General features: G+C 33.5%; 1 protein-coding gene across 16 annotated transcripts in view; it reads left to right on the plus strand.

Moving 5' to 3' along the window:
- The window catches only part of LOC125659013 (alpha-1,6-mannosyl-glycoprotein 2-beta-N-acetylglucosaminyltransferase-like), a 56,311-nt gene extending 42,074 nt beyond the window's left edge, over positions 1-14,237 (plus strand). For all 16 annotated transcript variants that reach the window (XM_048890514.2, XM_048890520.2, XM_048890517.2 and 13 more), the window contains 3 exons: positions 2,768-2,857; positions 7,429-7,553; positions 9,291-14,237. In XM_048890514.2, coding sequence (XP_048746471.1) covers positions 2,768-2,857; positions 7,429-7,553; positions 9,291-9,501 — 426 coding nt within the window. In that variant the 3' untranslated portion in view covers positions 9,502-14,237. The remainder of the gene's footprint in view (positions 1-2,767; positions 2,858-7,428; positions 7,554-9,290) is intronic.
- Positions 14,238-16,199: the final 1,962 nt, after the last annotated feature.

A 16,199-nucleotide genomic window follows, 5' to 3' on the forward strand; every position in this document is an offset into this window, starting at 1 on the left:
ACAGTTATATTTATATATTTCAGTCACTAATTGACCTACAATCATCAAACTTTGACAGTTGATGCATCTTGAGTCTACGGAGTGTGTCGACCAAGAAGTAGGTCACCTTGACCTACTTTTGGAATTTGACGGCTATATTTATATATTTCAGATACTATTTGACCTACAGTCATCAAACTTTGTCAGTTGTTGGGTCTTGCATGTTCGAAGGGTTTCGACCAAAAAGTAGGTCACCTTGACCTACTTTTGGAATTGGACGGCTATATTTATATAATTCAGATACTATTTGACCTACAGTCATCAAACTTTGTCAGTTGATGCGTCTTGCATGTTCAAAGGGTGTCGACCAAAAAGTAGGTCACCTTGACCTACTTTTGGAATTGGACGGCTATATTTATATAATTCAGATACTATTTGACCTACAGTCATCAAACTTTGTCAGTTGATGGGTCTTGCATGTTCGGAGTTCGCTGACCAAAAAGTAGGTCACCATGACCTACGATTGGAATTTGACAGCTATATTTCAATATTCAGATACTAATTGGCTTAAAATCATCAAACTTTGTCAGTTGATATTTCTTGGGTTCTCAAAATGTGTAAACCAAAAAGTAGGTCACATTGACCTACTTTTTTTGAATTCTTAGGATTTAACTAAAGATTTAGAATACTAAGAGGCTAAGAATAGAAATGGTGGGGTTGTGCAATTTATCAGAAGAGCGATTCTAGGCCCTTGGGCCTCTTGTTATGTATATATATTTTTAATGTCGATCTTGATCTTTTATTATCATTTACTCCATTTTGAATATGAAAATAATTTTACAGGGTTTTATTTTTCTTTCATTACCTTTTTATGTCTCTTTGGCATTGGGGTAATTCTACCACATGAAATTAGATATCTGAAATAGAAATTTAGTTTCGAGCTGCACACTGCCCAAGCCACCCGTCTGGTAAAGCATCAAATAATGGGATAATCAATTAATTATTAAGTATCTTCATTATGATATACAAGAATCCATCTCCCCGCGGTCGTCTATTTAATCGTTTACAAATGATGTACCATACTGTAGTCTGTGTTTGTTTGTAACGACACCTGCCCCTATTTAGAACGATTAGTTCAGGTATATGAAAGAAAAATGTATCCAAGCTACTAATCTTAATATGTAGTGAATATTTAATGCACCGTCTGGTTCCATACATGATTATTGAAATTTAGAATACAGATGTACTTTACCACCAGTAATTGGGCTCGTTCTTAGTGAAATCTATATGTTGACTTTAATAATCATGTAAAAACGATAAATTAAATAAATTTTCACTAATGATAAAGCAGTGGACTGTGATAAGAATGAAGGATTGTTATTTTGTAATTTAAACGATTTGTTATTGATTAAGCTGACAGTAATGCATTAAAAACACCATCAAATGTCACAATTTGTAAGTTGTGCAGCAAGGAAAAAAAAATTCTGGTCGTAGAATGTGTGTATAAGTCAGACATACCCCCCCCCCCCCCCCCAAAAAAAAAGAATAAAAATGACTAAGTATGCTTAATAGCGATCAAAGCTTGCATGATTTGCTCTTCATCAGTTGAAAAATGATGGGGATTACCCATAATGCTTCAGGAAAAATGTCACTGTGGTATACTTCATTGCCAACCCCATAGATAAAACATAAATAGTTTGAAAAGTACCATAAATGTTTTAAATTCAAGACAAGCTTTCCAATACCTTTGTACGTTTTGTTGTGGATAACATTGCTTGGTTTGAAAGAAAAACAATCGCAGCTAATAATGACGTCACAAAGCACTGTTACATCGACTGCGTTATATTTCCCGCGTTAAAGAAATAGACGGATCAAATGCCTGAAGTGTTGAAAGATATATTATGGGCCTTCGCTGGTCTCAACGGTCCCACTGTAAAACATATTGATACAATGTAAACATTATGTAATGATCTTCAGATTATTTATGTCTGCTTTGTTTAGTGAGAAACAAGACAAAAAAACAGATAACTGAAGACATGTAATTGAACTGAAATGATGAATTATTATGAGTTCAGTTTCTAAGTTATTCGTGATATGATTAGATTCTGTGTTTTTATGGGAAACTGCATGCTTAAACTTTCATACAATTTTATAAGGTAAATACATATTACATGTATAATATAGCTACTGATTATTTACTATTCTCATATTTAAATTTAGTAAATATTCAAACTATGGCAGTTTATTTAGATCTACACTGTATATTATTTCTATTCAAATCTTTTGACTTGTGGTTATTTTTGACATAAAATCTTGATGAATATCTCTCACGGTACCCATAGTGTAGAAATGTAAACAATAGCAGGAAAGTTGTACTGGAATTATCCTGATTTTAAGGAGGCTCGATATACTAGCTAAAAATGTTTCTTTTAGCAATAAACTGAGATCACTGAAACGGTGACAGCTGTTGTTATATTTCTGGTGTGCAGTGTATCAAGCGTCCTTAAAAATTAAAATAAGAAAAATTGTTAACTTAAAGTTCTGCATGTAATATGGGCCAGTATCTGCCCCAATGAGAATGATTTTAAAGATTTGATGAAGTTGTACACTTAATTTGTGATAAAAATAAATCACTATCAACCTCTCAGGTTAGCATGATTAATGTAATTGCGAGTTTATTCATGTGCAAGTAAAGTACACTTTTAAGTTATTATCTTGTTGTTTAGGGTAAGGTTAAGGTCATAGCTAGGAAACACTTCAGCTATATCTTGAATGATTTCTCTCTCAGATGGAGTTAGCATCTTGGATTTCCTCAAGACACAATATGGGAATGACATTTGCTCGAGATTTGTGGAATGAAATCAAGAAGTGTGCCAAAGTAAGTCTTTCATACTCTGACTGTTTTTTTTTTTTAGCTAAAAAGCTAAGTGAGCATTTCTGACCACAGTTTGTTCATCATTAGCCTGTCTATAAAAATTTTCAACATTTTCTAGAATCAAGGGGTTAATTTCAAAGCACAAAGCAAGGGGATTCAAGTATGTTCAAAGGAAGGATCACGTACCCTTCCAAGGGGAGACGATTAAGAAGTAGTAAAAGTAGGGCTGGTTATTTGGGGAAAAAATCTCCTCAAGAACCACTGGACAGGAGAGACTGTAACTTGCATGGAAGGTTTCTTATATATAGATACAAGTCTGTGCAAACCATGACACCGGAAGTCTTGGTCAGGCTGCAGGATATTTTTTAAGATTTTGTACAGGAATACACAGAAAAATTCCTTAATATCTTCTCATGAACCACAAAAGTTCAACTGCAATTATAATTTAACCCTCTGTAACTCTTTTTCTTTTGCAGCTAAGGTTCAATATGTCAAACTGATATGCATTGCCAAGTATATTTATGCAGTGTTTATTGAACAATAAATAATGATAATAATAATAATAGCCTTTATTTATCCAGGATAACACAAATTAGCATATAGCTAGTTTCCATTGTGGTACGTGTACTGCATTAAAACATATACACAAACATAAAATTAACATCTAAAATTAGTATCTAAACATGAATACAATATAAAAGGAAAAGGGGAAAAATATAGCATAAGACACACCTAATTAGTGATAAAATTATTACCTAAATATGAATACATGACATAAAAGGAAAGAAGAAAAAATAGCACACAGTGCCATATCACAACTACATTTGGCACACCTGAACAAAAAGAGGAAAGCACGGTGTTTAAGTGCTACTTCTATGAAAATATTCCATCAAATACATAGCTTTAAAAATGCCAACCGAACCAGAGCTTTGAACATTTTGAGACAGTTTGTTCCAAAGGAATGCAGAAGAGTAGCTGTATGAACGTTTAAAATTTTCAGTTTTAGCTCTTGGTAAATATAATAAATTAGACATATAATCATTCGACCTGGTTTGGTGACAACTCACATCTCTTGTATATTCAAACACGTTTAGGTAATTTGGCATTTGATTATTTAACAATCGTCTAGGTTGGATGTTTCACTGCAACACAAACTAGGGATGGGGTAATTGATAAATGTAATTGTAATTAGCTTTATTTAATCCATTTTTATAAAGTAATTGGATGTATTTGTAATTGACTTTGCATTCGATTACAAGTAATGTATTTAAATTCCAAAAAAGTCAAGTATTTTCAATTACATTTCAATCACACTCTTTGATTAAACTTAAAAGTTTGAAAATGATGGAATGAAGGTGTCTGATAATAATGGTGTTAGATTGTTTCACTGTTTGTCATGGGGTATTGATGCAGCATGGCCTGAGTGCCCCGAGCTCTAGGTGAAGGTCTAATTTTGCTCAGGTGTGAACCCCTCTCATACCTGACAACAAAAGCACAGGTAGAAAAAATACCTTAAAACGTACTGGATGAACTTCATGTCCCAGAAAATTCAAAACCAGATTTTTAACAGAATTCCTCAAAAAAGCTTGAAAACGAATCATAGCAGGCTTCGCGGCCAAGTCTTCCAAGACATTTTGAAATAATCTTCAGTAATGGAAATGTATTTAATTACATTAGAAATTAACCGCTTTTTGTAGAATCATTTATCAATCTGATTAAAATCAAATCTTCTCTAACCATTACACTGGAGAAGTGTAATGGTTAGAGAAGATGTGGTTTTAATCAGATTGAATAATTTTATTAGACAGGGAAACTGAAGATTATTTCCATGAATACTAAATCAGGCATGTAGCAAGAGGTAGAGGGGAGGAGGTCTGCCTACCCTAACTTTTTTTGGACCATATACTTTAGTTTTCTGTTATTTTTACTATTTTACATGCATAGACCATCATATATCACATTCAGAGCTTGAGTCACTGGCTGGTCCCCCCTCCCACACATTTTTAGGGCAGTTAGTAACAGGTAGTAGAGATGTCAGTTTGAACAGATGAATTCATGCATTGGAGTATCCCCACCATCACTTTTTATCGTACACCCGTCGAAGACGGAACATATTGTGGTATGGCGTCGTCTGTCTGTCTGTCCGGACCTTGTGGGCAGGATACAAACCAAACTGTAAGCTCCAGGATATTACAAAGTCAAAGGTCAAGGTCGTAGTATTACTTGGTAGGAAAACCTTGTAGGCAGAATACAAACCAAACTGTAAGCTCCAGAATATTGCAACTTGGTACGTTTGATCACCATGATAAGAGGAAGATACCTATTGTTTTTCAAGGTTAGAGGTCAAAGGTCAAGGTTGCAGCATCACAGTAGTAAGACCTTGTAGGCAGGATAAAAAACAGAACCGTAAGCTCTAAGATATTGCAAGTTGGTTCATTTGGTCACCATAAAGGTCAAGGTCACAACATCACTTAGTAAGAAAATCTTGTAGGCAGTATACAGACTGAACTCTTGGAGCAAGGACCGTCAAACTTTGTACACATACACTTTATGCCAAATGGAGGATGCCTATTGTTTCTTAAGGTCAAAGGTCAAGGTTGTAGTAACAGGATACAGACCGATTCATTGGGGCAAGGACCATCAAACTTGGTACACATACATCATATGCCAAGTGAAATTATTACATAGAGAGTACATGATTTATCTTCTTTTTTCAATGCAAAGAAAGTGTGTCACACCCTGATGATTGCTGATACTACTGAAGGCAAGTTCTACAAATCATGGTGTAAGAAAAACACCCTATATTTAGCTTTTCACGGGTGTACTATGTAACATTGCCAGTACTCTTGTTAGGAGTATGAACTTTGGGTTGAATCAAACCTTTTATGATTTAGGGTTGTTGGTTTTTTTTTTAAAGAAAGTTGATTTTCTTTTCTTACTGAACATTTGACCCCTGTCTTCAAAAAATAATCCTAGATCAGCGCATGCTATATAGCTAAATAGTAAATGTTATTCAATTTACTTTCAATATTATGACTCTGATCTTCTGTAATTTACTTAATTACAGAAAGAAGGAAAGTGAAATTAATTTGACAAATTTACATAAATGTTGAACGCAATACACGTTCTTTATTTGATCTTGTTTCCGTGTATTCATTTCATGTAATACCTATAGGTACGTTTCATGATTCATCGTCGCAAACCACGGCTAAAATGTACGCTCCTTTCCCACGAGTAAATATCAATGCATTGAAAGATTTGTTACATAGGAAATTATTATCATATCTTTTTTTTAAAAAATGGGGGGGAAAATTGATGGTTGTTTGTATAATGTTTAACGTCCCACTCAAGAAATTTTCACTCACAGTACACATTTGTTAAATAAAACTCGAAACATATGACAAATTTAATCATGATTTCAAGACTTAACCATCTTGTTCATGTTATAAAGTAACGTTAAGATTGCACGTTGTCGTAAAATATGCTGTATTTACATATGTATTGTACTTAAGTAAAGTTTCATACCAATATATGATAATAATTTTATGAAAGTATACGCCCTATAAAAGAATTTTAAGGAATATTATTTAATTTGGACACGGGGCCAAATTTGGCCTCAAACGTGCCAAGTTTTTTCTTATTATAGATTTAGACTGTATTTATAGTCTATTTAGAATTTCGTTTCCAGCCAGTAGTTACCAGCAGTTCCATAAAAGATTTCACATGTCAGGTTTTAACAATCTAAAAAAATGCAGCTTTTGCACCATCAGCACTTCAGAATAAGGTTTTAATTGTACATGTATAATATCATTCGAGCCCAAAAGCTCTTTGCTTCACAAGAAAATGACCAGATTTTATTTTGTTTTTGATCTGTGTTTTTGCCTGTATGCAACTGTATACTTTAAATTGGTCATAACTTTTGAACTGTAGAAGATAGACTTTATACTTGGGAGATCTGAAAGGTCAAGGTAAAGGCAATATGACCTAGATCAGTCACTGAGATCATACTAAAGATTTTGGACACATTAAATGAAATAGGATTTTGCTGTACAGTGTATTACATGGGATTTCCTATTATTTGATCAAACAATAATGTAAAAATGGGTCATTGATACATGAAATGCAGCAATAAACAGGTGTTGTTGAAGGATTTCAAATTTTTTTCCTGCTATTTTTTCTATTGAATTTTCAAGTAAAGATTTGTGAATGATGCAGAAATAAAGGTGGTTTCATAGGATTTTTTTTTTTATTATTATATAGATAAATACGAAATTTTAGCTATATTAAAACATCTACAAATAGTTTTACAAAGTACTAAATATCACAATTTTTTTTTGGGTATCTTATATCCTTAACATCATATTCATCACAATTGAGTGTGACTATGTTTAGGCCGGTATTGTGTTTCACAAACATATCTTGTTAATATTTGCATTCCTACAGGCCTTTGCTATAGACTCAAAGATGAGTCCCAGATTTTACATATGCAGTGTACATGTACTAATGCCGTGCTTACTATTTTTAGATTTTACATATGCAGTGTACATTACTAATGCCATGCTTACTATTTTCAGGAGTTCTGCAACTTTGATGATTACAACTGGGACTGGACGTTGCAGCACTTGAGTATGAAGTGTATTCCAGGCCAAATTAAATTGCTCAAGATGAAGGCTACTCGAGTCTTTCATATGGGGGATTGGTAAGAGTTCTAGAGAGGTTTTCTGTATTCTGTATGCCAATTAGATGCTCCTTGTGTGTTTGCATATGAACTAGTCCTTCCATTTGAGCTTGAATAACAGCTGACAGGCACCTGGGGCTTAACTGTCATTCTGGTAATTAAAGGGCTTTCCCTCTTTCCACTTTTGTTTTTTAGGGAGATTTTGTGTGAAGACCTCTTGAGACCTCCTTCCCCAATGAAATAATTTATGTACAGTAATTTCATAGTTCATTACATTACACACACAGAGTTCAGTTGGAGCAATTTAACAAGTACAATATGTAGTATTGAAAATGTCTGTAGTTATAGTACATTAAGATAATTTGGTAGCTGCCTTGAGTACATCATCATTTGAACAAAAATCAAAACATTTAAAACATCCTGATTTTGCTTTTTATACAACAGTAAAGATTTAGTATCATTATTTAGTCCAGCTCTTGTGTCATTTTGAATCTTCATCTTGAAGAAAAATTTCCGAGTTATTATTTCTCCCTGGAATAACATGGCAGGATTTGGCAAGTTTACTCAAAACACCAAACCTCGGCAGTCAATGAGAAAGACTTTTTGATTTGAAATTTTGAGACGTACAGTACAGATCGCTCCAGTATGAATTACTTTGCAGACTCTTACATATGTATGAATTAAGTAGAGGGTAGACTCTTACATATGTATGAAGTAGAGGGCAAACTCTTACATATGTATGAATTAAGTAGAGAGCAGACTCTTACATATGTATGAATTAAGTAGAGGGTAGACTCTTACATATGTATGAAGTAGAGGGCAGACTCTTACATATGTATGAAGTAGAGGGTAGACTCTTACATATGTATGAATTAAGTAGAGGGTAGACTCTTATATATGTATGAATTAAGTAAAAGTCAGACTCTTACATATGTATGAATTAAGTAAAAGTCAAACTTTACATGTAACTTTCAGATGAATTATGTAAAAAATTATATCTGTTTTAGAAAATCAGTGGGATTTTGGAAGGTCAACATTTGTTAACATTATTTTTGCATGTGAACTATCGTTAATCCGTATACCAATAGATAAATTACTTTTCAATCAAATTAATTGTCTATTTTAATTATGCAACAGATTAAAGTTCGTCCATCAAGTCTAGTGATGAAAAGTCATGTTAGGAATTTGGGGATTAAAAACTACAATCATCTCGAGATTATTCCAGATTTCCAGATACAATGTAATCAGAAATGTAGATTTTTTAAAAACAACTCATGTTTTGAGAAACATAAATATGGCTCACGGTGGGTGTGACCGGTCGACAGGGGGTGCTTACTCCTCCTAGGCACCTGATCCCACCCCTGGTATATCCAGGGGTCCATGTTTGCCCAACTCTATATTTTGTATTGCATATAGGGGTTATGAGAGTGATCACTGTTCATTATCTTCGCCTTTCATACTTTCATACAAGAATGTTGCCCTTTGATGGTAAGAAGTCCTGAAAAGATGCTCCCTTCTATCAGCTGTATTCTGAATTTTACAGCTCAGAGTTATCTGCTTGGAACTGGTCTTCTTCGCAAATCAGAGTTTTCCAAAATAATTAACAATTTCAAGACTGCTAACCATTTTGTGAATGAATTTGAATGCATTTTGATGATTATGTTTTCAATATATTTTTTTAGTGTGCTCAGCCAATCAAATTGCGTGTTACAAGTAAAATCAAATTATGACTGTATATTCTCAATATTTTTTTTTCAGTGGAGTACACCATAAAGGGAAGAACTGTAATCCCCAAGTAAAGAAAGCTCAGGTGGAGAACCAGATTAATCAGAACCTCAAACACTTGTTTCCTAATGTGGTCAGTGTAAATGGACAATCACGGTTCAAGTTACGGGACCCAAAACCAAATGGAGGCTGGGGCGACATAAGAGACAGAAATCTGTGTCTAAGCTTCATGAATGGTGCATAATCGAGGGAATGATATAAAAAAAAACATAATTCAATATGCAGGGAACAATTAATAGAGAAAAGAATATAAAAATATAAACATTCTTAAGGAGTACACAACATTTCATTTAATATATAGAAATGGATCCCAGATGAGGGATATGTGTCCAAATAATGCAGGTCTTTAACAGGTGTCCTTTGATAGTATATGCCTTTCTGTATGATTATGTATTGTGATTTTTCGACACTGACTGTGATGTATCAATAATGGGCATGTTTATTTTCTATAAGCGACAAGCACAATAGATGGATGAATGGTCATAGTTTGTGGTTTACATGTATCAATCATAATTAATTTGTGGATCATCGGATCATAGAACTTTTTGTTAGAATTGATTCTTTCTTTTTTTGGATTCTTTTTACTATTACATATATTGATTAGATGTTGTTGGAAGAAACAGAATTGTTTGGTGAGAAAATTTGTACATACAGGTACATTGCTTTGAGATGTAGGACATACATTCTTTGTTATGAAGATTGTTGCATGTATCACCCAGGATCCATGTTTATTCAACAACTTGCATAAGATGACGTGAACATCTATATCTTGTCTTTTTTAAAAATTAAGGCTTTTGTGTGTTGAAAGAAATCTTAAAATTGTGGTAGCCTCACAAAAATTGTGAAATACAGAATACACGTATGAATTGTATTTTTGACTTTACTTGGAATTAGCTTTAAAGCAGGATACTTTTAAAAAGAATTTGGTGGCAATCTATTAGGTTTAGTGTTTGTGAACACCTCCCTTCAAAATCCATAAACATTGAGTTAAAATGTACAGATTTTACAGTGCATACTAGTAGATTTCAAAAGCTTTCAAATTATAACTTAAAGTAATAATCAAGTGTTATGAAGTGGAGATTTGACTTTGGGGGAGGATGGATACAAGTACTGGGTATTTTCATTGAAAGTGCAAGAACAAAGATATTAACACTAAGAGGCTTGTGGGAAGTTTATTGGATGGAAAGCTTTATATTTTCTCGATGAGATGTGAGATATTTTTTATATTACCATAATCATATTGGTTAGACATTCTTTATCAAGTCTCCCAAATGAAGTTTTGAGACTTCCTTGTTTTTGCCCTGTTCTTATCATGCTTCTTTTTCCGCTTCTTTCTCGCGCCTAAAACTGTCCAACGCCGTACTCCGTAACCAGGTGATAAAAGTATTAGATATTCAAGGATATGATAGGGCAATGTATCTAGATGTACAGAAATGTTTTTGTTTTCAGATTAAAAGGGGTTAAGATACATTTTGGGGGGATCAAATGGGGGTGGGGTTAAACAAGAGAACTTTATGGGGAAAATATTAATTTGAAAATTCAACAGATATAAGATGAAAAATATGATAGAGTCCTGGGGTCTTCGGAAATGAAAAGAGAATGACAGGGCCTACAAATTAGTATCGAGTTGACTCCATTGACTTTGATCTTTGTCATAAAAACTTGTATAACTTTAGAACCGGGACTAATAGCGACATGGGATTATCAAAAATGATGAGAGGATGTTGGGACCTACAAACTAGAATAAAGGTCAAGTGACACCAGTTTTACTGAAGGAAAAAAGGGGATTTTTTTGAAAAATTTCAAAATAAAAGTCTTTGTGATCTGCATTTTTCAAATGAAGTTAAATTGGCATGGATTTTGTCATGGGAGGAAAATTGTAGTACTCAGAAAAAGCCATTTTTATACAACCAGTACTTCATTTGGGAGACTTTATAATCGATAGATTATAATCATATCTTGTTAATGTATTATATACATTTTTTTGTTTACAAAGTGATGTATATTTCATCTACTTTAGTTTCTCGGTCTTTAAAGATCTCATAATGATTTCATTTATTTTCGTGGTAGGGCCGATTTTGACCCTTCGTGGGCCTACTTCTTTTATCTGAGCTTTATTTCCTGCAAGCTTTTATATAGATATGTCTCAGAACTCAGCACAGATTGTGTGTTTCTTTATAAACAAGTTCAGTGCAATCAATTTTTGAAAGATGTCATAAGATTCTGTGTGATGTGTAGGGAGCCCAACAGATGAGAAAGAATGGAAAATTATTGTTATCAGCAAGACCATGCTACAATTACATGTAAGTGAAATGTTTAATCTTTGAAAGATGTTACCCCAAAATCTAGAAATATCAATAACAAATGTATGATCTTTGCTGGAGCATATCTCTTGAGATAGATTGTGTCTTCATTCTTGACATAAGTGTGGTTTTGAATGTGAAATCCCTATAGCATCCATATTTAGATATACAGTGAAAGTTTATGTGCCTTTGCCACGGCTACATCACATTTCTCTGTGATAAGCATTAGTATTCTAACTTTCATACTCTAGTTTTACAACCAACATGCCAAATATTGTAGCATCATTTACAAATTGATCATCTCTCACACATTTACTTGCTTTTCAATTTGTCCATTTTTTGACTAATTATATGCTCACAGATAATGCATCTACAAATTGATGAAAATAATTATAGAAGTAGAAAACTTTGCTCCATTTGGAAGATTATTATATCATTAAAAAGTTGTCAAAATTATTTTTTTAAGTCTGGGTTTCCAAAAATACACTGTAAGTTGTTTAGCTTATATATGTAAAAACTTTTTTTAATATAAGAAAGTTTAGCATCTTGATGCTATATCCCAATATTACACAACAATAGACAGAAATATTGGATATATGTAATTAATAAATCAAATTCAGAAATAGTTTTTTTTCTTCATAAATTTAACAATTTTCATTAAATCTTGTGTGTTTGTATGCTTTGAATTTAATTTTCAGAATTCAAATTTTCGTAAATGCCACGTTATAGTACTGCTTTTAATATTGCCAGGTTTCTAGTCGCCAGTCTTTGTCAGCGAGATCAGCATCTTTCATCATATTCACTTCTTACAAGTTAAAAATTCTTTAATTATTTAAGCAAGTGATACTGTAGTAACTGTACTTGTACTAATTTTAGCGGATTTTAATTTTAGCAGCTTTGGTGGTGAAGCAGGAGTGCAAATTTTTTGCACTAAATATGAGTATTTTTATCCATTATCATACATGAAAGAAGCGCTAAATCCTGATTATAGCAAACAGTGCAACAGCTCTGACTGCCAGATTAAAAGTACGCTAAAATAAATAAACATACCGCAGTCAATTGGGTTTATTCGTTCTTTTCTATCAAACACTGCCCCTTACCTCAAAAATTTTAAATAGTGTTCATTTTATACTACTTGTACCCATTATTTCTTTTTAAAGTACTTGTATGCATTATTAAGTATCACTCTGTATCACTTCAAAGATACTAGAATGCTAAGTTTGCATGTAATTCTGTTTACATTCTCGGTGAAAATTCTGTCGAGTTCTGTTTGTAGAGTTAGCGTAGCTTTTCTATAACACTCAAACCACCAGTTCAACAGGAGTTCATCATCAGTAGTGTCTCCCGAAGCTAATGAAATAGTACATGTACAAGACATTGTGCTATATAATTTGAAAGTGGTCCATTTTTTTTAATTTGTGTATTGGATAGAGCAGTAAGTATTATTGTGTCGCCTGCGTTACACGCAGTGGCGACATATAGGGATCACTATCCGTCGTCCTGCGTCGTCACAAAAAATTTCTGTCACAGTTTTCTCAAGAACCACATGGGGCAACTCCCTGATATTTGGCACAGAGCATCAGTGTGGCCAACTGTATTGTGTAAGACATTTTCGAATCTGTCGCTTATCAACTTCCTGTTTGCCGGGACTTAGAATTTTTTATAGCAAAAAAATTTCTGTCACAGTTTTCTCAAGAACCACATGGGGCAACTCCCTGATATTTGGCACAGAGCATCAGTGTGGCTAACTGTATTGTGTAAGACATTTTCGAATCTGTCGCTTATCAACTTCCTGTTTGCCGGGACTTAGAATTTTTTACAGCAAAAAAAATAATTTACTTTTTCAACATTATATGTGATATATTACATATAGAATGAACTAGCAGGCGACACATGTCTTCCGGGGAAGACTTAATACTGCGTTAAGTTATGAACTTGGGACCAGTGCAAAAACTTGCTTTTCTTTGTTAACATTAATTACCACCCTAAAACAGATCTATGAGAAAAGTTCATTTACTTGTAGAAAAAAAGATGTGGTGCATCTAATTTTCATTATTATGATATGTTTCTTAAAAACATTATACTGGGGGGAAAAAGGAATTTTTGATTTTATTTCTTTCATTTTTTAGACCTCTGTAAATTTACAGCACATTGTATTGTAACATAGTGGAGATAATGACCAGCTCCCGTAGTGCAGGATTACACTTTTTTCTAGACTGCATCTGGACATTACTCTGTGAATATGACATTACAGCACTAACAATTGAAAATGTTGCATTAAAGACAATTCAAATGTATATCCGCATACTACAATCGTCAAGCTACCGTAAATCTGGTCATTTTTGCTATAGGTGAATTTTTTTGCCGGTCTTCAATTTGCAAAAAATATTTGCATGAAAAAATCAATTCTTTGAAAATACTTACCAGACAGATTTAGCAAATTTGATTTTTTTTCGAAAACGAATCTAAGCAGAGATTTCCAGATTTATGGTATTGAGATTATTTTATCACTCATATACTGTAATCAAATTTTATCAATTTGTATCATATGATAAGTCAATTGTGATAATGATTCTGTGTTCTTGTTAATTTATTGAATAAAAATTTTCCTACATAATGATTGTCGGTGTATTAATTTGAAACTTGCCATGATCTTGGAGACCACAAGTATCGTGGTACAGGTATGTATCCAAGAAGTATATGTTACAAAACTGCATCAAAATTGTCATTCTTTTAAAGTATGTTATATTTTTTAAACATATTTTTCAAAGTACATTAAAAAAAATTTTGGGGGGGGGGGGGGCTGAGAGTATGTCAGTTATGTTTTTGTCCCCCACTGCACATGGAAGGAGACATAGAAATACAGGCCCCAGGATCATGAAACATCTTAAGCTTAAGTCAAAATCTGAATATTGTGATGAAATGATTGGGAAGTCTTTGGGACAAGGGGGACGTAAATTTTAGGACTCCAGCACCCCTGGGGCCTTAGGGGCAGGGCAAAAACTGCCCATAATTGACCAATTTTAAAATCTTCTCAACAACCGCACATGTGCAAGAAAAACTAAATGCATGATGGAGAGCAGGAAGGCCTCTACCAAAATTGTAAATTTCGTGATCCCCGAGGTAGGGGTTCTGACCCCAGGACGGGGCCAAACTTGTTATATAGTGTTTATGTGTAAAACACTTAGATAACATCTTTAGTGCTATTGAGACTAAATTGAAAGTAATTTAAATGGATATTTAGAAAGAACAGATAGTCCTTTACCAAAATTGTAAATTTGATGATCCCAGGGGTAGGGATTTTGGTATCAGGGTAGGGCCAAATGGTCAGTTATTAAATGTATGAACAATAAACATTTTTAACTTCTTCTTGATAACTATCATTCCAATTCTTTTCAAATTTAGTATGAAACATACTTGGAACAAGGGGAACATGAATTGTAGATTTGAGGATTCCTGCACCCCTGGGGCCTTAGGGGCGGGGCAAAAACTGCCCAAAATTGACCAATTTTCAAAAATTTTCTCAAGAACTGCATACATGAAATAAAAACAAAATGCATAGTGATGTAAAGCAGGAAAGCTTCTACCAAAATTGTAAATTTCATGAACCCCGGGTAGGGGTTCTGAGCCCAGGGCAGGGCCAAACTTGTTATATAGTGTTTAAGTGTAAAACACTTAAATAACATCTTCTTTAGTGCTATTAATACTAAATTGAAACTAAATGGAATGAGCAGGTAGTCTTTTACCAAAATTGTAAATTTGATGATCCCCAGAGTAAAGGTTCTGACCCCAGGGCAGGGCCAAACTTAGTATATTGTATTTATGAACAAGTTTGCTGATAATGTATAAAATCTAAATGCATACTTAGGAATAGCAGAAAAGGATGTACAAAAAATGGTGAATTTCGATCATAACCCAGGGTTATGACTTCAGGACGAGTCCAAATTAGTCATCTCTTCTGATGTTTTATTGTTACTAGTAATACACCTTTTTTATTGAGTTGACAAGGCTGATTGACATGTCAAAAGTTCATCATACACCATCCCCTACCACCACCCAGAGGGTTGTTTTAACTTATACTTCTTTTAATTGTGCCATATGCAAATCTTTGAAAATTTGCATATTCCTATAGTAATTTAACGTAATAAACCAAATTTAAAGAGCAAATAACTCTTACTAAAGGAAAAATAAATCTTACATTTTATCGCGGTGCAGATAACGGTATTATGCCAATTTCATTTTTGAATATCCACAAGGGCATGGACAGCAACGCTTCACCCCAGCATTCTTCATCCAGCACGTTAGGCTCTTGTATTTTCAAAAGTTATCTCTTATATATGTATTTACATTCTACTTTTGTCATAATTCCCAGTCTGAATTTCAACACTTTCAATAATAACTTGCTTGCCTAGTTCCTATTATATTTCCAAGTTGAAAGTCTAGGAAAGGGAAAATCCTGGCATTCAAGATATTTACTGTATTTCCCGGGCAATTTCAGCAACTTGCATGGGTTCAACCTTGCAGATTCCTTATGAATTTCAGTTTGAAAATTCATTGTGTACTAGATTTTCTATTATTA

This window comes from Ostrea edulis, chromosome 9, assembly GCF_947568905.1.
Source record: "Ostrea edulis chromosome 9, xbOstEdul1.1, whole genome shotgun sequence".
In the NCBI taxonomy this organism is placed as follows: domain Eukaryota; kingdom Metazoa; phylum Mollusca; class Bivalvia; order Ostreida; family Ostreidae; genus Ostrea; species Ostrea edulis.